The sequence below is a fragment of the Somniosus microcephalus genome, unplaced genomic scaffold (assembly GCF_052327205.1).
Source record: "Somniosus microcephalus isolate GS21.2 unplaced genomic scaffold, FLI_Smic_1.0 scaffold1, whole genome shotgun sequence".
Taxonomy (NCBI): Eukaryota; Metazoa; Chordata; class Chondrichthyes; order Squaliformes; family Somniosidae; genus Somniosus; species Somniosus microcephalus.
In genome coordinates this window covers 1,582,504-1,607,659 of record NW_028225188.1, presented here as the reverse complement: position 1 = coordinate 1,607,659, position 25,156 = coordinate 1,582,504, and the positions used below count along the sequence as shown (strand labels likewise).

At 51.0% G+C, this 25,156-nt stretch overlaps 1 protein-coding gene across 1 annotated transcript in view; it reads left to right on the top strand.

The window, feature by feature from the left end:
* Positions 1 to 285: 285 nt before the first annotated feature.
* The window catches only part of LOC147084134 (uncharacterized), a 34,662-nt gene continuing 9,791 nt past the window's right edge, over positions 286 to 25,156 (top strand). The window contains exons 1-2 of the mRNA XM_085979829.1: positions 286 to 1,589; positions 23,605 to 23,689. Coding sequence (XP_085835955.1) covers positions 501 to 1,589; positions 23,605 to 23,689 — 1,174 coding nt within the window. The 5' untranslated portion in view covers positions 286 to 500. The remainder of the gene's footprint in view (positions 1,590 to 23,604; positions 23,690 to 25,156) is intronic.

Sequence of the window (25,156 nt, the reverse complement as noted above, 5' to 3'; positions counted from 1 at the left end):
TTAAGGCAGAGGTAGATAGATTCTTGATAAGCAAGGGGGTGAAAGGTTATCGGGGGTAGGTGGGAATGTGGAGTAATCAGATCAGCCATGATTTTATTGAATGGTGGAGCAGGCTCGAGGGGCCGAGTGGCCTACTCCTGCTCCTAATTCGTATGTTCGTATGTAACCTGTGCAGCAGCTGGGGCCTGAAAATCAGCTTCACTGCCCCTGGGCTGGGAAAGGGGGACATGAGGTAACATTCTCCCTCTTACCCCTTTCTACACTCCTTTTACAGGGTTTTAGAAGTGGAGCATTTACAGACAGGAAGCTCAGACCAAACATCACTTCAAGATCAGACAGTCACTCGATTCATCAGGACCTGATTCAGTCGCTCCTCCAATCTGCTGGCACACCAGCTTGTTCACACTAATGAGAGACCTTTTAAATGTTCTGAGTGTGGGAAGAGATTTAAAAGGTCCCAGGACCTGAACAGGCACCAGCTGGAGAGAGCAGGAGAGATTATGTTCACCTGCTCAGTGTGTGGGAAGGAATTCACTCGGTCCTCGAATCTGCTGGCACACCAGCGAGTTCACACTGGGGAGAGGCTGGTGAAACATTCTGACTGTGGGAAAAGCTTTAAAATCTCCCAGGAGCTGAAGGGACACCAGCTGGAGAGAGCAGGAAAGAGGCCATTCACCTGCTGCGTGTGTGGGATGGGATTCACTCGGTCATTCAATCTGCTGAGACACCAGCAAGTTCACACTGATGAGAGACCATTTAAGTGTTCTGACTGTGGGAAGAGCTTTAAAAGCTCTGGGGATCTGAAAGAACACCAGCGAGCTCACACTGATGAGAGACTATTTAAATGTCCTGACTGTGGGAAGAGCTTTAAACGCTCTGGACATTTGACGGCACACCAGCGAGTTCACACTGGGGAGCGACTGTTCACCTGCTCCGTGTGTGGGCAGGGATTCACTCGGTCCTCAACACTGCTAGAACACCAACAAGTTCACACCGGGGAGCGGCCTTTCACCTGCTCTGTGTGTGGGAAGGGATTCACTCAGTCATCCCACCTGCTGCCACACCAGCGAGTTCACACTGGGGAGAGGCCGTTCACCTGCTCTGTGTGTGGGAAGGGATTCACTCAGTCATCCCACCTGCTGAGACACCAGCGAGGTCACACTAATGAAAGGCCTTTCACCTGCTCTGTGTGTGGGAAGGGATTCACTCAGCCATCCCACCTGCTGACACACCAGCGAGTTCACACTGGGGAGAGGCAGTTCACCTGCTCTGTGTGTGGGAAGGGATTCACTCAGTTATCCCACCTGCTGACACACCAGCGAGTTCACACTGGGGAGAGGCCGTTCACCTGCTCTGTGTGTGGGAAGGGATTCACTCAGTCATCCCACCTGCTGACACACCAGCGAGTTCACACTGGGGAGAGGCCTTTCACCTGCTCTGTGTGTGGGAAGGGATTCACTCATTCATCCCACCTGCTGACACACCAGCGAGTTCACACTAATGAAAGGCCTTTCACCTGCTCTGTGTGTGGGAAGGGATTCACTCAGTCATCCCACCTGCTGAGACACCAACGAGTTCACACTGTTCTGTAGCTGGGGCGACATGAACATGGAATGGATGAATGTTTTAGAAATTCTTGGACTGCTGTTTAATCTTTAAGACTGTTGTGCTGATGATTCCCTTTGTTTGACTGTTGATGGTGTTACATAGAATGTACAGCACAGAAACAGGCCATTCGGCCCAACTGGTCCATGCCAGTGTTTATGCTCCACACCCACCCTACTTCAATTAACCCGATCAACACATCCTCCCATTCCTTTCTCCCTTGTGTGGCTTCCCCATAAATCCATCTGTGCTGTTCACCTCAACTACTCCCTGTGGTAGCGAGTTCCCCATTCTCACCACTCTCTAGGTAAAGACATTTCTCCTGAATTCCCTACTTGATCTGTCAGAGACTATTTTATATTGATGGCCCCTTAAATATGATGAGATTCTGTTAAGCTGACCAGTATGTTGTTGTACTTTGTCTTTTTCTGATGGATGAAACATTACTGAGCCCCTGTACCCGTGTTATGGGATGAAGTGCCAGACAAGTGAAGGCACAACGTCTGGGTTTGAATCTAATAATAACCTCACGGACCGTATAGTTGTGATAACCCGACGGTCTTGTGGTTATAGTCTGGTCACAGATGGACTAAATTCCCTGAATTAGCAGGAGTTCAGGAGGCAGTCAACAGACGGGTCCAAACAATCTCATTTCCTGAGCGGTAACCAAGCTTGTGCATAAGAACAGGCCACTTAAGCCATTGTCAGTTGGAACAGACTCGAGAAGGTCCTAGTAAAGGACCTAGAAAATGTCCTAGTAAAGGATCCCCTTGGAATGAGTGACCATAACATGGTTGAATTCCATATTCAATTAGAGGGTGAGAAGGTTGGATCTCAAACAAGCGTGCTAAGCTTGAATAAAGGAGACTATGAAGGTATGAGAGCGGAATTGAGTAGAGTGGATTGGGAAAATAGATTAAAGGGTAAGATGGTACATGATCAGTGGTGTACATTTAAGGAGTTATTTTACAACTTCCAAAAAATATATATTCCACTGAGAAGAAAAGGGTGTAAAAGAAAAGACAGCCATCCATGGATAAGTAAGGAAATTAAGGATAGCATTCGACTAAAAACAAGGGCATATAAGGTAGCCAAATCTAGTGGGAGGATCGAGGATTGAGAAAACTTTAAAAGACAGCAAAAAATAACAAAGATTGATTAAGAAAGGGAAGATAGATTATGAAAGTAAATTAGCAAAAAATATAAAAACAGATAGTAAGAGTTTTTATAGTTATATAAAAAGAAAAAGGGTGGCTAAAGTAAATGTTGGCCCCTTAGAGGATGAGACCGGGGAATTAATGGTGGGAAATATGGAGATGGCAAAAACACTGAATGAATATTTTGTATCAGTCTTTACAGTAGAAGACACTAAGAATATCCCAACACTGGACAAACAGGGGGCTAGAGGGGGGGGAGGAGCTAAACACGATCAAAATCACTAAGGAAGTGGTACTCGGTAAAATAATGGGACTCAAGGCGGATAAATCACCTGGACCTGATGGCTTACATCCTAGGGTCTTGAGGGAAGTGGCGGTAGGGATTGTGGATGCATTGGTAATAATTTTCCAAAACTCCCTGGACTCCGCAAAGGTCCCGGCAGACTGGAAAACTGCTAATGTAACGCCCTTATTTAAAAAGGGCAGTAGACGGAAGGCTGGAAACTATAGCCTAACATCTGTGGTAGGTAAAATATTGGAGTCCATTATTAAGGAGACAGTAACAGGACATTTGGATAATCATAATTTAATAGGACAAAGTCAGCATGGTTTTATGAAGGGGAAGTCATGTTTGACAAATTTGCTGGAGTTCTTTGAGGAAGTAACATATAGGGTGGATAAAGGGGAACCAGTGGACGTAGTGTATTTAGACTTCCAAAAGGCATTTGACAAGGTGCCACACAAAAGATTATTGCTTAAGATAAAAAAAATCCCGGGATTGGGGGTAATATTCTGGCATGGATAGAGGATTGGCTATCTAACAGAAGGCAGAGAGTTGGGATAAATGGTTCATTCTCGGACTGGCAATCAGTAACTAGTGGTGTTCCACAGGGTTCAGTGCTGGGTCCCCAACTCTTTACAATCTATATTAATGAATTGGAGGAGGGGACTGAGTGTAACATATCAAAGTTTGCAGATGATACTAAGATGGGAGGGAAAGTAGTGAGTGAGGAGGACATAAAAAACCTGCAAGGGGACATAGACAGGCTAAGTAAGTGGGCAGAGATTTGGCAGATGGAATACAATACTGGAAAGTGTGAGGTTATGCACTTTGGCAGGAAAAATCGTAGAGCAAGTTATTATCTTAATGGCAAGAAACTGGAAAGTACTGAAGTACAAAGGGATCTGGGGGTCCTGGTGCACGAAACTCAAAAGGTTAGTATGCAGGTGCAGCAAGTGATTAAGAAGGCCAATGGAATGTTGGCTTTCATTGCTAGGGGGATAGAATATAAAAATAGGGAGGTATTGCTTCAGTTGTACAAGGTATTGGTGAGACCGCACCTGGAATACTGCATACAGTTTTGGTGTCCATACTTAAGAAAAGACATACTTGCTCGCGAGTCAGTACAAAGAAGGTTCACTCGGTTAATCCCGGGGATGAGGGGATGGACATATGAGGAGAGGTTGAGTTGATTGGGACTCTACTCATTGGAGTTCAGAAGGATGAGAGGCGATCTTATTGAAACATATAAGATTGTGAAGGGGTTGGATCGGGTGGATGCGGGGAGGATGTTCCCGATGATGGGTGAAACTAGAACTAGGGGGCATAGTCTTAGAATAAGGGGCTGCTCTTTCAAAACTGAGATGAGGAGGAACTACTTCACTCAGAGGGTGGTAGGTCCATGGAATATGCTGCCCCAAAAAGCTGTAGAAGCTACATCATTACATAAATTTAAAACAGAAATAGACAGTTTCCTAGAAGTAAAGGGAATAAAGGGTTATGGGGAGCGGGCAGGAATTTGGACATGAGTCTAGGTTCGGATCGGTCATGGCCCTGTGGGTAGCGGAGCGGGCCCAGGGGCCATGTAGCCTGATCCTGCTCCTAATTCTGTTAGATTCAGGAGATGGTTCTGTGATAGTAGATTGGCGGTTAGGATCAGATCAGCCATGATCTTATTGAATGGCGGAGCAGGCTCAAGGGGCCGATTGGCCTGCTCCTGCTCCTATTTCTTATGTTAAGATTGCACGTGAATCCACTGTACTTCTATTCTCCAGATTGAGGGCATTATCACCTGATCTGTGTTATCACCCCCCGAACCCCTTCCCCTTTGCTTGGCACCTTTCCGTGCAAGCGCAGGAGATGTAACACCTGCCCCTATACCTCCCCCCCCCCCTCCCACTGTCCAGGGCTCCAAACACCCCTTCCAGGTGAAACAGCGATTTACTTGTACTTCTTGCAATCTAGTATACTGTATTCGCTGCTCACGATGCGGTCTCCTCTACATTGGGGAGACCAAACGCAGATTGGGTGACCGCTTTGCGGAACGCCTCCGTTCAGTCCGTAAGGGTGACCCCGAGCTTCCGGTCGCCTGTCACTTTAATTCACCGCTCCATTCCCACTCGGTCCTCGCTGTCCTTGGCCTCTTGCATTGTTCCACGGAAGCTCAACGTAAACTCGAGGAACAGCACCTCATCTTCCGATTAGGCACTTTGCAGCCTTCCGGACTCAATATCGAGTTCAACAATGTCAGATCATAACCTCGGCCCCTATTACATTTTTAATTATATTTTTTATCCACCCCTTTGCGGTTTCTCCCTCCCCCCCCTTTCCTTTTTTCTCTCTCCCACATGGCAGCTGCCTCTCATTCTGCCAGAACATTTCACACCTAATCTGAGCCGTCTTTTGTCTCCACCATCACCATCTCGTCTCGTCTTCAATACCTCTTAATGTCTCTTCACTTCTTTTGTTCTGTCCCAGCCCTGCCTTTCGATCTATTTCATTTCCTTTCCAGTTTTGAAAAAGGGTTAGACCCGAAACGTCGACTCTAATTTCTCTCCATGGATGTTGCCTGGCCTGCTGAGTTTTTCCAGCATTTTCTGTTGTTATTTCAGATTTCCAGCATCTGCAGTATTTTGCTATCGTAAGAGGGAGAATGTTGCCTGACCGCTCTGAAAATTTGCTCATTGTGGTAAACCACTGTTCGTTATTGTTGTTGTTGTTGTTGTTGCACACTGCTGTGCCTATGTATGCCTCAGCTGACTCCGCCCCTGGCTCCACCCACATGCCCGGGTATAAAGGTGACTGCTCTGCAGCCCCCTGCCCTTTTGGATACCAGGCAACCACGAGAGGCATGCTCTGTTCTTTGCTAATAAAAGCCTATTAATTAACTCTCTGGCCTAGAAATTCAGTGGTCTTAGCGCCCACTTAGCGCCTAAAGAGGTCTTTAGCGCCGGCGCTGTTGGTAGCCTGAAATTCAGTGTAGCGCAAATGGTGGTGTTAGCCGGTAGCGCTGCGCCGGCACTGATGACGTCATCGGTGTGCGCAGCGCCCCAGTTCCAACGCGATCCCGGCCCAACGCCCAAATTCACTTGCCGCCGCCTCACCCATAGCGGGCGCAAGGAGCGTTTGTAAAACGGGGCCTTGCAGCTCCGAGGGGCCGGGGCGTTAAGGTGGAGGTGCGGCCGTCCGCTTTCCCAGCGGCCGATTGGCCGCTCCTTCCTCCCCGGACTCCCACACCACCCCCCCCGCGGCATTGGTGTCTGACCCCCGCGAGCCCGGCACTTCTCCGTGGTGCCGGGCTCATTTGCCAGGGGAATCCAGCGGCGATCTCACGGCTGCAGGCAGATCCTCCTTAAGAGGAGGCCTGCAGTACCCCAGCCTGCCGCACCGCATCGGGTGGCGCAGCGGCAGCTGGATGCCTGAAACTGACTCAGCGCCCCAAGCGAGGCGGCCAAACCCTGCAATAGCGCCCGCCTCCCTCTTGGTGCGCTGCAACTGAATTTCAGGCGGGCGCTACGGGAATCCGGGCGAGCGCTAAATTTCGGGCGCTAAATACCTGGTGCGGCGATAGCAAAATTCTAGGCCTCTGTCTTTTATGAGGAATTGATAGCGCATCACTCATGTCCCCCTTTCCCAGTTGCTGCACAGGTGGGTTGAAAGGATCAACAGTAACGGTGGCTGCAACCCCCACAAGCCCCTGCGCTCCAGAAAGCGCTCTGGCCGCCGCGCTAACTTGTGGCTGACCCCGCGCATGCGCCCCATGTCCCTGCCCTCTCCTGCTCCACAGGCGCCCGGCCCGGACCGCGCATGCTCAGCACACACCCCGCCTGAGAGTCCGGATCACCGGCGGAAAGTGAGTTTTTTCAGAGTTTTTTTATATGTAGCGGAGAGAAGCGCGGGCGGGGAGATAAATAAAAAGAAAATACAAACCGCACCGTCCCAGCGCCCTCCCGGCACCGAGCGGAGCGGATTGAGCGGCCGCAGCCCCTTGTCTTCTGCAGGCAGCCGGACTGGGGCACGTCATCAACTCCACGGCGGTGACTGACGGGAGCTCCGACCAATAGGGAGAAAGCGGGCGGAGCTTGGAGGACTGAGGTGGCGGCGGGTCCTCCAACCAATCGGGGTGTCCGAGGGTCGGGACTTCCGCCGCCTGCTTCTCCCGCTGCTGAGACAAGTGGAATGCAGCAGAGGGCGCTCTTCTGAGTTTGGGGCTCAGGCCTGTTAGTGGAGCTGTGCAGAGGGAACTTTACTCTGCACTGGGCTTTACTCCCTCAGCACTGCACTGGAGGGGCAGCACAGAGTTTTAGACTCCAGTCTCTGGAGTGGGACTTCAACCCTCAACCTTCTGACTCAGAGGAGAGAGTGCTGCCGCCTGAGTCATGGCTGACACTCTGTATCTAACCCGTGCTGTACCTGCCCTGGGAGTGTTTGATGGGACAGTGTAGAGGAAGCTTTACTCTGTATCTAACCCGTGCTGTACCTGCCCTGGGAGTGTTTGATGGGACAGTGTAGAGGAAGCTTTACTCTGTATCTAACCCGTGCTGTACCTGCCCTGGGGGTGTTTGATGAGACAGTGTAGAGGGAGCATTTGTGGTAAACCACTTTTATCGTTCACTATCGTTACACTATGGTTATCACTGTTGTATCGTTACACTATGGTTATCACTGGTTACACTGTTGTATCACTACACGAGGTCGCCTCTTGTCACGCTGTTATACCTGGGCTGACCACTGCTGACTCCGCCCATGGCTCCACCTACCTGCCCAGGTATAAAGGTGGTCGACTGGCTGGTATTCCTCCTTGTTGGATCCGATCACCCACGAGGGTGGGCTCTGTTATTTAGCCAATAAAAACCTATAGTTACTTTCTTAACTCGTCGCTTTTCATTGGATGAATTGATAGGTATATCAATTTTATTGGCTAAATTTTAAAAATGTCTAATGAACCGTCAGACCAGTCAGACGCCCAGCTACAACAGCCACAGCAGCCGGCCTGGCTGCGAGCCCTCCGACCGCCGTACCTGGATCTAAACCCACAGGCAGCAAACTCAGCCCTCGACTTCAAACACTGGCTGAGCTGTTTCGAATCCTACCTGGGAGAATCCGGCGTGCCTCAGAGATCCAAACTAAGAGTTCTGACCGCCCAAGTGAGCCCTAAAGTATTCGCACTCATACAGGACCTTACTACATACGAGGCCGCCATCAACCTGCTGAAACAGCAGTACCAGAGCCCGGTAAATTCTATGTATGCCAGACATCTCCTAAGATCCCGCCCGCAGCAGCCAGGAGAGTCTGTAGATGAATTTTTACGGGCGCTACAAACACTCGGCAGGGACTGTGACTTTAAAGTGGTAACGGCTACAGAAAATACTGAAGAGAATATCCGCGATGCCTTCGTGAAAGGCCTTCGGTCCGACTACTCACGGCAAAGACTGCTCGAATCAAAGGACCTCGACCTGAACACAGCTGCAGCCCTCGCTCACTCTCTGGAAGTGGCCCATCGGGACCTCGAGGCGTATTCCAGGTACTGTACTGCGCGACCCTGGGACTCCGGCCCGACCCCGGCCGCAATACCCCTCGCACCGCCGCCCCCGGGACCTACCTCGGCGTCGGCGTCCCAGAACCGATCGGGACTGCCACCCCCGGTACCGGCTGCAACATCGGAGCCCCGCGATCGGGCCGCCGGCTGCTTCTTCTGTGGCCAGGCGAAACACCCGAGGACGCGCTGCCCTGCGAGAAACGCGACTTGCTCCCATTGCCAGAAGAAAGGCCACTTCGCTAAGGCCTGCAGGGGGAGAGTCACAGAAGCCAGCAGTGCCTCATGCGAATTGTGGGGGCGGCCATCTTTCATCAAGGCCACAGATGCCAGTATCCCCTCGTGTGAGTCGCGGGGCGGCCATCTTTGATCAAGGCAACCAACACCAGCAATGCCTCGTGAGTTGTGGGGGCAGCCATCTTCTCCGCCATTTTATTCAACCTCGTGGGCGCCGCCATTTCGTCCACCACACTCGACCGCCACCTTGTCTCCAGACCCGACCACCGCCTCACCCACAGACTACAACAGCTCGCTCAGCCATACACTAGCCTCCGTCACACTGGACCAAGCTCGCCCGCATCACCTGTCCAAGTCCATGATGGACATAGAAGTAAACGGCCACGCTATGACCTGCCTGTTCGACAGCGGAAGCACGGAGAGTTTCATCCATCCAGACACGGTGAGCCACTACTCCCTCACTGTCCGGCCAACGTGCAACCGGATCTCGATGGCATCGAGGTCCCATTCTACAGACATCAGCGGCTACTGTATTGTGACCCTGTCGGTTAGGGGCACGGAGTATAAAAATTTTAAACTCCTCGTCCTGCCCCAGCTCTGCGCTGCCGTCCTACTAGGGCTGGACTTCCAATCCCACCTTCAAAGTGTCACTTTGGCATACGGTGGACCCCTCCCCCCACTCACAGTCGACAACCAGCAGCCTTTAAACCGCCCACCGCGTACCACCTGCGGCCTATCCACCCTCAAGGTACCGCCCCCCTCCCTGTTCGCTAACCTCACCCGCGACTGTAAACCCGTCGCCACCAAGAGCAGGCGGTACAGCGCCGGGGACAGAGCTTTTATTAGCTCTGAGGTGCAGCGTCTCCGGAAGGAGGGCATCATCGAGGGGAGCAACAGCCCCTGGCGTGCCCAGGTCGTAGTCGTTAAGACCGGCAATAAAAACCGCCTGGTCATCGACTACAGCCAAACCAGAAACCGGTACACCGAGCTGGACGCATACCCCCTTCCCCGCATATCTGATATGGTCAATCAGATTGCACAGTACCGGGTATTCTCCACCATCGACCTTAAGTCGGCCTATCACCAACTCCCTATCCGCCCTGAGGACCGCCAGTATACCGCCTTCGAGGCGAATGGCCGCCTCTACCACTTCCTTAGGGTTCCCTTCGGCGTCACCAACGGGGTTTCAGTCTTCCAAAGGGAGATGGACCGGATGGTTGACCAGAACGGGCTACAGGCCACGTTCCCTTACCTAGATAACGTCACCATCTGCGGCCGCGACCGGCAGGACCACGACGTTAATCTGGAGAAATTCCTCCGTACGGCCCAACAGCTGAACCTCACTTACAATAAGGAGAAATGTGTGTTCAACACCTCGCGTCTTGCCATCCTCGGCTGCGTAGTAGAGAACGGAGTCATTGGCCCCGACCCCGAAAGAATGCGCCCCCTCATGGAGCTCCCACTCCCCCACTGTCCAAAGGCACTGAAGAGAACCCTGGGGCTCTTCGCCTACTATGCCCAATGGGTGCCAAATTATGCAAAGCCAGACCCCTCATGAAGCCCACCTCCTTCCCCCTGACGGCAGAAGCGTGCGCAGCCTTCTCCCTCATTAAGGGAGACATTGCTAAGGCCACTATGCACGCGGTGGATGAGTCTATCCCTTTCCAAGTGGAGAGCGATGCACCCGACTTCGCCCTAGCCGCAACCCTCAACCAGGAGGGGAGACCAGTGGCCTTCTTCTCAAGGACCCTCCAGGGCCCTGAGATCCGACACTCTTCGGTCGAGAAGGAGGCCCAGGCGATCGTGGAGGCTGTACGACGCTGGAGGCATTACCTGGCAGGCAAACGATTTACCCTCCTCACCGACCAGCGTTCGGTCGCTTTTATGTTTAATAACAAACTGAGGGGCAAAATCAAGAACGACAAGCTCTTGAGGTGGAGAATCGAGCTCTCCACCTATGATTATGATATCTTGTACCGGCCTGGTAAACTGAACGAACCCCCAGATGCTCTATCACGAAGTACATGCGCCGACGTGCAAACTGATAGACTGCAGACCCTCCACAACGACCTCTGCCACCCCGGGGTCACCAGACTTTACCACTTCATTAAGGCCCGCAACCTGCCCTACTCCATCGAGGAGGTCAGGACCATGACCAGGAACTGCCAAACCTGTGCCGAATGCAAACCGCATTTCTTTAGGCCGGACAGAGCAAGCCTGATCAAGGCCACCCACCCCTTCGAGCGCTTGAGCATCGATTTTAAGGGGCCCCTCCCATCCTCTGACCGTAATGTGTACTTCCTCAACATTATTGATGAGTACTCCCGTTTCCCCTTTGCCTTCCCCTGCCCAGACATGACCAGCACCACGGTCATCAAATGCCTGAACGACCTCTTCGCCTTGTTCGGGTTCCCGAACTATATACATAGCGACCGGGGCTCCTCCTTCATGAGCGAGGAACTTCGCCAGTTCCTATTAGCGAGAGGTATCGCTGCAAGCAGGACCACCAGCTACAACCCCCGAGGGAACGGCCAGGTGGAAAGAGAGAACGCGACTGTCTGGAAGGCCGTTCTCTTAGCCTTAAAGTCTAAGGGCCTCCCAACCTCTCGCTGGCAGGAAGTCCTCCCGGCAGCGCTCCATTCCATCCGGTCACTGCTTTGCACTGCCATTAACGCCACCCCCCATGAACGAATGTTTGTTTTCCCCAGGAAGTCGACTATGGGAACCACGCTGCCAACTTGGCTGACTTCTCCGGGGCCCATCTTGCTGCGAAAGCATGTGAGGGCCCATAAAATGGACCCCCTGGTCGAGAGGGTGGACCTCCTGCACGCCAACCCCCAGTACGCCTATGTGGCATACCCAGACGGGCGGGAGGACACAGTCTCCTTACGAGACCTTGCACCCTCGGGCACCCCTGAGACACCACCGTTACCCCCCACCAGCCCCCCAAACCCAGCCCAGGTAGACGGCATGCCGGAACCCCACGAGTCTTCGTCGACCACGCAGACACCAGCATTAACACCGGATACTGCAACACCGCCGCCGCTGCTGCGCCGATCAGAAAGACTTACGAGGCCTCCGGACAGACTGACATACCCGAACTGGTAGTACACTTCACCCCGCCGGACTCAAATCTAAACAAGGGGTGAATGTGGTAAACCACTTTTATCGTTCACTATCGTTACACTATGGTTATCACTGTTGTATCGTTACACTATGGTTATCACTGGTTACACTGTTGTATCACTACATGAGGTCGCCTCTTCTCACGCTGTTATACCTGGGCTGACAACTGCTGACTCTGCCCATGGCTCCACCTACCTGCCCAGGTATAAAGGTGGTCGACTGGCTGGTATTCCTCCTTGTTGGATCCGATCACCCACGAGGGTGGGCTCTGTTATTTAGCCAATAAAAACCTATAGTTACTTTCTTAACTCGTCGCTTTTCATTGGATGAATTGATAGGTATATCAGCATTACTCTGTATCTAACCCGTGCTGTACCTGCCCTGGGAGTGTTTGATGTGACAGTGTAGAGGGAGCTTTACTCTGTATCTAACCCGTGCTGTACCTGCCCTGGGAGTGTTTGATGTGACAGTGTAGAGGGAGCTTTACTCTGTATCTAACCCGTGCTGTACCTGCCCTGGGAGTGTTTGATGGGACAATGTAGATGGAGCTTTACTCTGTGTCTAACCCATGCTGTACCTGCCCTGGGAGTGTTTGATGGGACAATGTAGATGGAGCTTTACTCTGTATCTAACCCATGCTGTAACCTGCTTTTGGAGTGTTTGGTTTTGATACCAGGTGCTGAGAATGTTAAAATGTTCCATTCCCCCACAATGACTTCCAGAACCTCGATGGTAATAAAATGCACAAAGTAACAGAAGCTTCTCTCCTGGACGCAGATATTGAGAGGACCGGGAATGTCTGTAACAAGTCATCAATTAGCTCTCGTCTTATCTTAGAAACAGGGACTCAATCGACTGTATGTTTCAAACAAAGCTGATTTATTTATGCAGAATATTAAAATGCAGCTCAGTTATTGGGGTTTTAACATCCACAAAATATAAGATGGCCACTAATAAATCCAGCAGGGAATTCAGGAGAAACTTGTTTACCCAGAGAGTGGTGAGAATGTGGAACTCAGCACCACAAAGAGTAGTTGAGGCTAAACGTACAGATGCATTTAAGCGGAAGCCACATGAGTGTGTAAGGAATAGGAGGATATGTTGATTGGGTTAGATGAAGTTGGGTGAAAGGAGGATTGTGTGGAGCATAAACACTGGCATGGACCAGTTGGGCCGAATGGCCTGTTTCTGTGCTGTATATTCTATGTAACACCATGAACAGTCAAACAAAGGGAATCATCAGCACAACAGCCCTAAAGATTAAACAGCTTTACAAGAATTTATAAAACATTCATCCATTCCATGTTCATGTCACCCCAGCTCTTTCCAGGGCCCTGCGCTACAGAACAGTGTGAACGCGCTGGTGTCTCAGTAGATTGGATGACTGAGTGAATCCCTTCCCACACACAGAGCAGGTGAATGGCCTCTCCCCAGTGTGAACTCGCTGGTGTCTCAGCAGATGTGAAGACTGAGTGAATCCCTTCCCACACACAGAGCAGGTGAACGGCCTCTCCACAGTGTGAACTTCCTGGTGTTCCAGCAGATTGGATGGCTGAGTGAATCCCTTCCCACACACAGAACAGGTGAATGGCCTCTTTCCTGCTCCCTCCAGCTGGTGTTGCTTCAGCTCCTGGGACCTTTTAATGTTTTTCCCATAGTCGGAATGTTTCACCGGCCTCTCTCCAGTGTGAACTTGCTGGTGTGCCAGCAGATTTGAGGACCGAGTGAATCTCTTCCCACACACAGAGCAGGTGAACAGAATCTCTCCTGCTCTCTCCAGCTGGTGTCTCTTCAGATCCTGGGACCTTTTAAATCTCTTCCCACAGTCAGAACATTTAATGTGAACAAGCTGGTGTCTCAGGAGGGTGGCAGAATGAGAGAATCGCTTCAAAAACACGGAGCAGGTCAACAGTCTCTCATCAGTGTGGACAAGCTGGTGTCTCAGCAGCATGGAGGGTGCAATTAATCCCTTCCCACACACGGAGCGGGTTAAAAGTCTCTCCCTCGTGTGAATTTGTTGGTGTATCATTGGAGCGATGACTGAATGAATCCCTTCCGGAACAGCTGAACGTTCTCTCCCCAGTGTGTAGCCACTGGTGTCTCTTTAGCTACTTGTATATTTTGAAGCTCTTCCCACACTCAGAACATTTAAATTGTTTCTCATCAGTGTGAACTCGCTGGTGTGCCAGCAGATTGGAGGAGCGACTGAATCAGGTCCTGATGAATCGAGCGACTCTGTCTGTTCTTGATGTGATGTCTGGTCTGAGCTTCCTGTCTGTAGATGCTCTACTTCTAAAACCCTGTAAAAGGAGTGTAGAAAGGGGTAAGAGGGAGAATGTTGTCTCATGTCGCCCTTTCCCAGCCCAGGGGCAGTGAAGCTGATTTTCAGGCCCCAGCTGCTGCACAGGTTGGTTGAAAGAATCAACAGTAATGGCGGCTGCAATCCCCACAAGACCCCATGCTCCAGAAAGCGCTCCGGCCGCCGCGCTGAGTTGTGGCTGACCCCGTGCATGCGCCCCATGGCCCCGCCCTCTCCTGCTCCACAGGCGCCCGGCCCGCACCGCGCATGCTCAGCACACACCCTGGGCCCCTGTCAATCATCCTCCCCCGCGCCTGTGCACTGGGCCCGAGCTCCAGGCTGCCGCGCGGGGCTTTCTTTGTAAAGTCGGTGTTGGTGAAGAGCCGCAATCAGTGAGGGAAAGTGAGTTTTCCCCCCGATCCGATTGAGATCAGAGGAGGGGAGAGAATAAAGGGGAATCCAAACCTGAGAGTCCGAGGGCTCCGCAGGCACCGAATGGAGCGACTTCACTCGGGCGGAGCCGGAGAGCGCCTCAGGGGCACGTGACCGCGGGCAGCAGGCGGGATTGACGTGTCCGCCGACCAATAGGGAGACAGATCCTGGGATCAATGGGCGGGTGGTGGGTGACGCACACTGGGGCGTCTTGACATCGTAAAAGGTGCAGGCGTCATAACGTCAATACAACATGTTTCTGCTGATTGGTCCATATCAGTGATTTGGACTTGAATGTAGGAAGTATGATTAAGAAGTTTGCAGATGATGCAAACATTGTCCGTGTGGTTGATAATGAAGAAGAAAGCTGCAGACTGCAGGAAGATATCAGTGGACATAGAAACATAGAAGACTGGAGCAGGAGTAGGCCATTCGACCCCTCGAGCCTGCTCCGCCATTCAATGAGATCATGGCTGATCATCCAAATTCAGTACCCTGTCCCTGTCTTCTCCCCATATCCCTTGATCCCTTTAGCATTAAGAAATATATCCAACTCCTTCTTGGTGCACTGTCCCCAGGTGAGAGCAGCTCAGTCAGCACAGAGCTGGAGCTGGAATCTGGGAGAGGGGCCGCGGGCAGCGGGCCTGGCAAAGGGACAATCACTGATTGAATAATAAACAGGGGTAAGGGCACACTAACCTCACATCATATATATCTATAGCTTAAGTAGACAGATTTTAAGCCAAACGATGGGACTGATGGCTGCAATTCCTGTGCCATGCGGGAACTCCAGGATGCTTCACGTGTCCTGGTGAACCGTGTGTGCAGGAAGTGCCTCCCGTGGCTGGAACTTGAGCTCGGGGTCTCTGAGCTTGGGGAGCGGCTGGAGTCACTGCTGAGCAGACGGGAGGCTGTGAGTTTCCTGGAGCGCACGTTCCAGGAGGTGGTCAACCCTCAGCCACAGAGAGTTCGTGGGAATTGGGATGGCAGGAATGACGTATGAGGAGAGATTGGGTCGATTGGGCTTATACTCGCTGGAGTTTAGAAGAATGAGAGGGGATCTCATTGAAACTTATAAAATTCTAACAGGACTAGACAGACTAGATGGAGGAAGGATGTTCCCGATGGTCGGGGAGTCCAGAACCAGGGGACACAGTCTAAGGATAGGGGGTAAACCATTTAGGACAGAGATGAGGAGGAATTTCTTCACCCAGAGAGTGGTGAACCTGTGGAATTCTCTACCACAGAAGGCAGTAGAGGCCAATTCATTAAATATATTCAAGAAGGAGTTGGATATATTTCTTAAGGGTAAAGGGATCAAGGGGTATGGGGAGAAGGCAGGGACAGGGTACTGAATTTGGATGATCAGCCATGATCTCATTGAATGGCGGAGCAGGCTCGAGGGGCCGAATGGCCTATTCCTGCTCCTATCTTCTATGTTTTTATGTAATTGTAACTGGGTGGCCGCCCAGCAGGGTTTGAGGAAGCAAGGCAGTGCAGGAATCCCCCGGGAGTGCGGCACTCTCAAACCGGTTTTCAGTGCTGAATCCCGGTGAGGGTGACGACACCTCGGGGGGAGAGTGCAGTCTAGAGCGCATCCACTGCACTGTGGGCAAGGCCAATTTCAGTGGGATGAGAATGGATCTGGCCCGGGTAAATTGAAATCAAAGATTGGCAGGAAAAACTGTAGAGGAACAATGGGCTGCCTTTAAAGAGGAAATAATTCAGGTACAGTCGAGGTACATTCCCACTAAGGGGAAATGTAGGGCAACTAAAGTCAGAGCTCCCTGGATGACGAAAGAGATAGAGAGTAAGATGAAGCAGAAAAAGAGCGTGTATGACAGATGTCAGGTCGAGAATACATCGGAGAATCAGGCTAAATATAGAAAGTTCAGAGGAGAAGTGAAAAAGAAAATACGAGGGGCAAAGAGAGAGCATGAGAATAGAATGGCAGCTAACATAAAAGGTAATCCAAAAGTCTTCTATAGGCATATAAATAGTAAACGGGTAGTAAGAGGAGGGGTGGGGCCGATTAGAGACCAAAAAGGAGACCTACGCACGGAGGCAGAGGGTAAGGCTGAGGGACTAAATCAGTACTTTGCATCTGTCTTCACCAAGGAAGAAGATGCTGCCATAGACATAGTGAAGGAGGAGGTAGAGGAGATACTGGATGGGATAAAATTGATAAAGACAAGGTACTAGAAAGGCTGGCTGTACTTAAAGTAGAGAAGTCACCAGGACCGGATGGGATGCATCCTAGTACGCTGAGGGAAGTGAAGGAAGAAATTGCGGAGGTACTGGCCATAACCTTCCAAATCCTCATTAGAAACTGGGGTGGTGCCAGAGGACTGGAGAATTGCAAATGTCACACCCTTGTTCAAAAAAGGGTGTAAGGACAAACCCAGCAACAACGGGCCAGTCAGTTTGACCTCGGGAGTGGGGAAGCTTTTAGAAACAAAAATCAGGGACAAAACTAACAGTGTGGATTAATTAAGGAAAGCCAGCACGGATTTATTAAAGGCAAGTCGTGTTTAACCAACTTGATGGAGTTTTTTGATGAGGTAACAGAGAGGGTTGATGAGGGCAATGCGGTTGACGTGGTGTGCATGGATTTCCAAAAGGCGTTCGACAAAGTGCCACATAATTGGCTTACCAGCAAAGTTGAATCCCATGGAGTAAAAGGGACAGTGGCTGCATGGATAGGGAATTGGCTAAGTGACAGGAAACAGTGAGTAGTGGTGAACGGTTGTTTTTCAGACTGGAGGAAGGTACACAGTGGTGTTCCCCAGGGGTCGGTTCTAGGACCACTGCTTTTCTTGATCTATATTAAAGACTTGGATGTGGGTGTACAAGGCACAATTTCAAAATTTGCAGATGACACAGAACTTGGAAGTATAGTGAACAGTGAGGAAGATAGTGATAGACTTCAAGTGGACATAGACAGGCTGGTGGAATGGGCGGACATGTGGCAGATTAAATTTAATGCAGAAAAGTGTGAAGTGATACATTTTGGTAGAAAGAATGAGGAGAGGAAATATAAACTAAAGGGTACAATCCTAAAGTGGGTGCACGAACAGAGAGACCTGGGGGTATATGTGCACAAATCATTGAAGGTGGCAGGGCAGGTTGAGAAAGCAGTTCAAAAAGCCTACGGGAACCTGGGCTTCATGAATAGAGGTATAGAGTACAAAAGTGTTGAAATTATGATGAAACTGTATAAAACACTGGTTCGGCCTCAACTGGAGTATTGTGTCCAATTCTGGGCACCGCACTTTAGGAAGGGTGTGAAGGCCTTAGAGAGGGTGCAGAAAAGATTTACGAGAATGATTCCGGGGATGAGGGACTTCAGTTACATTGATAGACTGGAGAAGCTGGTGTTGTTCTCCTTGGAGCAGAGAAGATTGAGAGGAGATTTGATAGAGGTGTTCAAAATCAAGAGGGGTCTGGACAGAGTAGATAGAGAGAAACTCTTCCAATTGGCAGAGGGGTCGAGAACCAGAGGACACAGATTTAAGGTGATTGACAAAAGAACCAAAGGCGACATGAGGAAAAACTTTTTTACGCAGCGAGTGGTTAGGATCTGGAATGCACTGCCTGAAAGGGTGGTGGAGGCAGATTCAATCACCGCTTTCAAAAGGGAATTGGAGAAGTACCTGAAAGAGAAATATTGCAGGACTTCAGATTCCTGGGGCAGGAGGGACCAGTTCTGGGGCAGGAGGGACCTGTCCAAGGTGGACAGGTTGCACCTCAACAGAGCTGGGACCAATGTCCTCATGGGACGGTTAACTAGTGCTGTGGGGGAGGGTTTAAATTAATTTGTCACGGGGATGGGCACCAGGATGAAACATTAGAGAGGAGAAACAAGGTGAAGAGAGGACTGGGAGAGACAAGTAGCACTAGAGGGACAGAATTGCTGGTCATCTTCCAAAATTCGATAGACTCTGGAACAGTTCCCATGGATTGGAGGGTAGCTAATGTTACCCCACTATTCAAAAAAGGTGGTAGAGAGAAAATGGGAAATTACAGACCGGGAAGCCTGACATCGGTCGTGGGGAAAATGCCAGAGTCCATTATGAAAGATGTAATAGCAGAGCACTTGGAAAACAGTGACAGGATCGGACAAAGTCAACATGGATTTACAAAAGGTAAATCGTGCTTGACTAATCTACTGGAATTTTTTGAGGATGTAACTGGTAGAATAGATAAGGGAGAACCAGTGGATGTGTTGTATTTGGACTTTCAGAAGGCTTCTGATAAGGTCCCACATAAGAGATTAGTGTGTAAAGTTAAAGCACATGGGATTGGGGGCAAGGTATTGACTTGGATAAAGAACTGGTTGGCAGACAGGAAGCAAAGAGTTAGAAACATAGAAGATAGGAGCAGGAGTCGGCCATTCGGCCCCTCGAGCCTGCTCCGCCATTCAATGAGATCATGGCTGATCATCCAAATTCAGTACCCTGTCCCTGCCTTCTCCCCATATCCCTTGATCCCTTTAGCCTTAAGAAATATATCCAATTCCTTCTTGAATATATTTAATCAATTGGCCTCTACTGCCTTCTGTGGTAGAGAATTCCACAGGTTCACCACTCTCTGGGTGAATAAATTCTTCCTCATGAGCATTCTTCCTCATCTCATCTTCCTCATTCCCCATATGCAGCAAGACCTGGACAACATTCAGACTTGGGCTGAAAAGTGGCAAGTAACATTCGCACCACACAAGTGCCAGGCAATGACCATCTCCAACAAGCGAGACTCTAACCATCTCCCCTTGACATTCAATGGCATTACCATCGCTGAATCCCCCACTATCAACATCCTGGGGGTTACCATTGATCAGAAACTGAACTGCACCAGCCATATAAATACTGTGGCTGCAAGAGCAGGCCAAAGGCTGGGAATTCTGCGGCGAGTGTCTCACCTCCTGACTCCCCAAAGCCTTTCCACCATCTACAAGGCACAAGTCAGGAGTGTGATGGAATACTCTCCACTTGCCTGGATGAATGCAGCTCCAACAACACTCAAGAAGCTCGACACCATTCAGGATAAGGCAGCCCGCTTGATTGGCACTCCATCCACCACCTTCAACATTCACTCCCTCCACCACCGGCGCACTGTGGCTGCAGTGTGTACCATCTACAAGATGTACTGCAGCAACTCGCCAAAGCTCCTTTAAGAGCACCTTCCAAACTCGCGACCTCTACCACTTCGAAGGACAAGGGCAGCAGATGTATGGGAACATCACCACCTACAAGTTCCCCTCCAAGCCACACACCATCCTGACTTGGACCTGTATCGCCGTTCCTTCACTGTCGCTGGGCCAAAATCCTGGAACTCCCTTCCTAACAGCTTTGTGGGTGTACCTACACCATATGGACTGCAGCGGTTCAAGAAGGTGGCTCACCACCATCTTCTCGAGGGCAATTAGGGATGGGCACTAAATGTAGGTCTAGCCAGCCAGCGACGCCCACATCCCATCAATGAATTTTAAAAAAAGTCCTAAATGGCCTACCCCTGGTCCTGGACTCCCCGACCATCGGGAACATCCTTCCTGCATCTCGTCTGTCTAGTCCTGTCAGAATGTTATAAGTTTCAATGAGATCCCCTCTCATTCTTCTAAACTCCAGCGAATATAAGTCCAATCGACCCAATCTCTCCTCATACGTCATTCCTGCCATCCCAGGTATCAGCCTGGTGAATCTTCGCGGCACTCCCTCCATGGCAAGAATATCCTTCCTCAGATAAGGCAAACAAAACTGCACACAATACTCAAGGTGTGGTTTCACCAAGGCCCTGTACAACTGCAGCAAGACATCCTTGTTCCTGTACTCAAACCCTCTCGCTACGAAGGCCAACATACCATTTGCCTTCTTAACCGCCTGCTTCACCTGCATGCTTACCTTCAGCGACTGGTGAACCAGGACCAGTGCAAGATAGATAAAGGCGATACTTAGTACAACTAAATCAGGAGGTACAAGCACTAAATAAAGAAGTGAGGAACCAACAACAGATTAAAGATCTAGAAAGGCAGAATGCTGGACTTAAACCAGACGAGTTGCCCAGAATAGGTCAACAAGTGATGACGCAAGTTATCGGAAGAAAGGGAATGGGGCCCGTTGGATGGGGCCATGCACTGTATTAATGACCAGTGATACGTGTGTTTGTCTACAGGAACCGATGGGTATGCGATGGAAGCAATGGACCCAGGTGAAACCATTTAACACTAAAGACCCCCATTCTACCCTCTCCTCTAGGGGAAAGAGCTCGGAAGACGACCAGACCTCTGTTTAAATTACAGATAAACATGGATCCAGTCGACCCTTTATATCAGAGGGTCCGTCTCGGGGAGAAGAAGCTCTCCCGATTTACCCTTACACCCGAGAACTAATTTTTAATGTGGAAGCAAGTCATCCTCGGCTCTGAGGGACTGCCTAAGAAGAAAGAAGATATAATTGGAGTAAGACTTCTTTACTCCTGTACTCAAATCCTCTTGTAATGAAGGCCAGCATACCATTTGCCTTAACCGCCTTTCACAACCACCGGACGTCCCAAAGCGCTTTACAGCCAATGAAGTACTTTTGAAGTGTAGTCACTGTTGTAATGTGGGAAACGCGGCAGCCAATTGGTGCATAGCAAGCTACCACAAACAGCAATGTGATAATGACCAGATAATGTTTTTTCATCATGTTGATTGAGGGATAAATATTGGGCTCGAAACACCAGGGATAACTTCTTGGAAATAGCACCACGGGATCTTTTACGTCCACCTGAGGGGGCAGACGGGGGCCTCGGTTTAACATCTCATCCGTAGGACAGCACCTTCGACACTGCAGCACTCCCTCAGTACTGCCCCTCCGACAGTGCGGCGCTCCCTCAGTACTGCCCCGCCGACAGTGCTGCGTTCCCTCAGTACTGCCCCTCCGACAGCGCGGAGCTCCCTCAGTACTGCCCCTCCGACAGTGCGGCGCTCCCTCAGTACTGCCCCTCCGACAGTGCGGCACTCCCTCAGTACTGTCCCTCCGACAGTGCGGCACTCCCTCAGTACTGCCCCTCCGACAGTGTGGACCTCCCTCAGTGCCGCCCCTCCGACAGTGTGGCGTTCCCTCAGTACTGCCCCTCCGACAGTGCGGAGCTCCCTCAGTACTGCCCCTCCGACAGTGCGGCGCTCCCTCAGTACCGCCCCTCCGACAGTGTGGCGTTCCCTCAGTACTGACCCTCCGACAGTGCGGCGCTCCCTCAGTGCTGACCCTCCGACAGTGCGGCGCTCCCTCAGTGCTGACCCTCCGACAGTGCGGCGCTCCCTCAGTGCTGCCCCTCCGACAGTGCGGCGCTCCCTCAGTGCTGCCCCTCCGACAGTGCGGCACTCCGAGCACTGCCCCTCCGACAGTGCAGCGCTCCCTCAGTACTGCCCCTCCGACAGTGCGGCGCTCCCTCAGTACTGCCCCTCCGACAGTACGGCGCTCCCTCAGTACTGACCCTCCGACAGTGTGGCGCTCCCTCAGTACTGCCCCTCCGACAGTGTGGCGCTCCCTCAGCACCGCACTGGAGTGTCAGCCTCCCTTTATATGCTCAAGTCCCTGGAGCGGGATTTGAACCCACAACCTTCTGACTCTGCTATCCACTGAGCCACAGCTGACTCCAGTCTTTTACACAGTTTCATCATAACTTCCTTGCTTTTGCACTCTACCCCTCTCCTAAAGCAGGGGAGTTTTGATGAATTGTTAAACAGTTATTTTTGCAGAGTGACCAAAGCTGTGTGCAGGAAACAATTGTGCATTTAAAAGAAGCTTGTATTGTGAAGCTTGTGCCCCTTTGCCAGGCCCGCTGCCTGCGGCCCCTCTCCCAGATTCCAGCCCCAGCTCTGTGCTGACTGAGCTGCTCTCACCTGGGGACAGCGCGTCACAATCGGCCCCAGCGCACCTGAGCTGGAGAGGAGGCCCCGCCCCCGAGCCGCGCCGCCATTGGTTGGAGGACCAGGCCGCCCAGTTCAGTCCTCCCAGCTCAGCCCTCGTCCTATTGGTCAGCGCTCCCGTCAGTCAGAATCACATTGTTCCGGTTCACTCCGCCACCCCACGCGGGTCAATCCGCTCCGTTCGGCCTCCGCGGAGGTGCCGCCCGCCCGACTCTCAGGTTTGGTTTTTCTCGTCTTTTACTTTATAATCTCGCTCTCCGCTCCACCCCCTCACCTCGATTTAAATCGATTCCCCAGCACTTTACCCCGGCCGCTGATTCCGCCTCTTCCCCGGGCCAGGACTTCCGGCTGCTCCCCGGAGGCCCTGCGCAGGCGCACTGGCAGCCTCGTGTTGCGCCTGCCCGCGCTGTGATTGGTGCAGGGGAAGGCAAGTGGGCGTGTCCGGCCCCCGGGCCCACGTCGGGGGTCAAAGGCTGGCTGGAGCGCATGCGCAGCGCGCCTCGCACCGTTGGGAAGCTTTTCAAATATTTTTTTTTGCGAAACAAATTGAGAACACTCATTCATTCCCCCAACCTCCTCCCCGCTAAAGTGCGATTATTATTATTTTTGTTTTTCCTCATTTGTGTGGGGTGTCTTTTTTTTTACCTTGCGGTGGCGTGCGCCGATCCAACCGACCCCTGGGCGTTGCGTGCTGGCGTCAGCGCGTAATCGGAGGGGTGGATGATTGACGCGAGGCGCCCCCCAATCAGGAGCGCGGAAAACGCTGGGAGGACCGGGCGGGCTGACGATCCTCCAACCAATGGCGGCGCGGGAGGGAGGAGGGCGGGACCTCGGTGGGCTGCAGGCCGCTTTCCTGCTTTCATTGTCTGCAGGAGCTGTTGAAGGGAAGGGGAGGAGGGGGTGGAAAAAAACCCAGCTTGTGAGTGTTTATTCCTTTACATTACCTTTATTGCAAGGCTGTTCATCAACTGCATTCATTTAAAAATAAGTGAACCTTTTCTCTTTTTGACTTTTATCCAGAACAAAGAGCCCTGGTGCTGTGAACATTTTGGTGGGCAGCCACTTTTAAAGGGACAAAGACCAGCATTCTTCCTCCTCTCTCTCTCTCGTGAGTATTTGTGGTGGGTGAGAGGCGGGGGGGTGAGTCAAAGGGGACTGCGGCCCCTTTCCAACAAAAAAAATTGCTTGGCCATTTAAAGGGGAATGGGTGCCCCCCAGGTATTTAAAGGGGCAGTGCCTCTTTCTGTATCATGTAAGAGCAGGGAGGTTCTGCTTGAACTTTACAAAAACACCAGTTAGGCCGCCGGCTAGAGTGCTGCGTGCAGTTCTGCTCGCCCCATTGCAGGAAAGATGTGACTGCTCGAGACGGGAGATTTACGAGGATGTTGCCAGGACTAGAGAATTTCAGCTACAAGGAAAGATTGAATACATAGAAGATAGGAGCAGGAGTAGGCCATTCGGCCCCTCGAGCCTGCTCCGCCATTCAATGCGATCATGGCTGATCATCCAAATTCAGTACTCTCTCCCTGCTTTCTCCCCATATCCCTTGATCCCTTTAGCATTAAGAAATATATCTAACTCCTTCTTGAATATATTTAATGAATTGGCCTCTACTGCCTTCTGTGGTAGAGAATTCCACAGGTTCACCACTCTCTGGGGGAAGAAATTCCTCCTCATCTCTGTCCTAAATGGCCTACCCCTTATCCTTAGACTGTGACCCCTGCTTCTGGACTCCCCCGCCATCGGGAACATCCTTCCTGCATCTAGTCCTGTTAGAATTTTATAAGTTTCAATGAGATCCCCTCTCATTCTTCTAAACTCCAGCGAGTATAAGCCCAATCGACCCAATCTCTCCTCATACGTCAGTGCCTCTCTCTTTCTCTGTATCATGTAAGAGCAGGGAGGTTATGCTTGAATGTTTGGACCAAGGCTCTAATGAGGTCAGGAGCTGAGTGGCCCTGGCGGAACCCAAACTGGGCGTCAGTTAGCAGGTTATTGCTGAGTAAGTGCCGCTTGATAGCACTGTCGACGACACCTTCCATCACTTTGCTGATGATTGAGAGTAGACTGATGGGACGGTAATTGGCCGGGTTGGATTTGTCCTGCTTTTTGTAGACAGGACATACTTGGGCAATTTTCCACATTGCCGGGTAGATGCCAGTGATGTTGCCAGGACTAGAGAATTTCAGCTACAAGGAAAGATTGAATACATAGAAGATAATCTACATCCTAGGGTACTTAAGGAAGTGGCCCTAGAAATAGTAGATGCATTGCTGGTCATCTTCCAAAATTTGATAGACTCTGGAGCAGTACCCATGGATTGGCGGGTAGCTAATGTTACCCCACTGTTCAAAAAAGGTGGTAGAGAGAAAACGGGAAATTACAGACCGGTAAGCCTGACATCGGTAGTGGGGAAAATGCTATATGTAATAGCAGAGCACTTGGAAAACAGTGACCGGATCGGACAAAGTCAACATGGATTTACAAAAGGTAAATCGTGTTTGACTAATCTACTGGAATTTTTTGAGGATGTAACTGGTAGAATAGATAAAGGAGAACCAGTGGATGTGGTGTA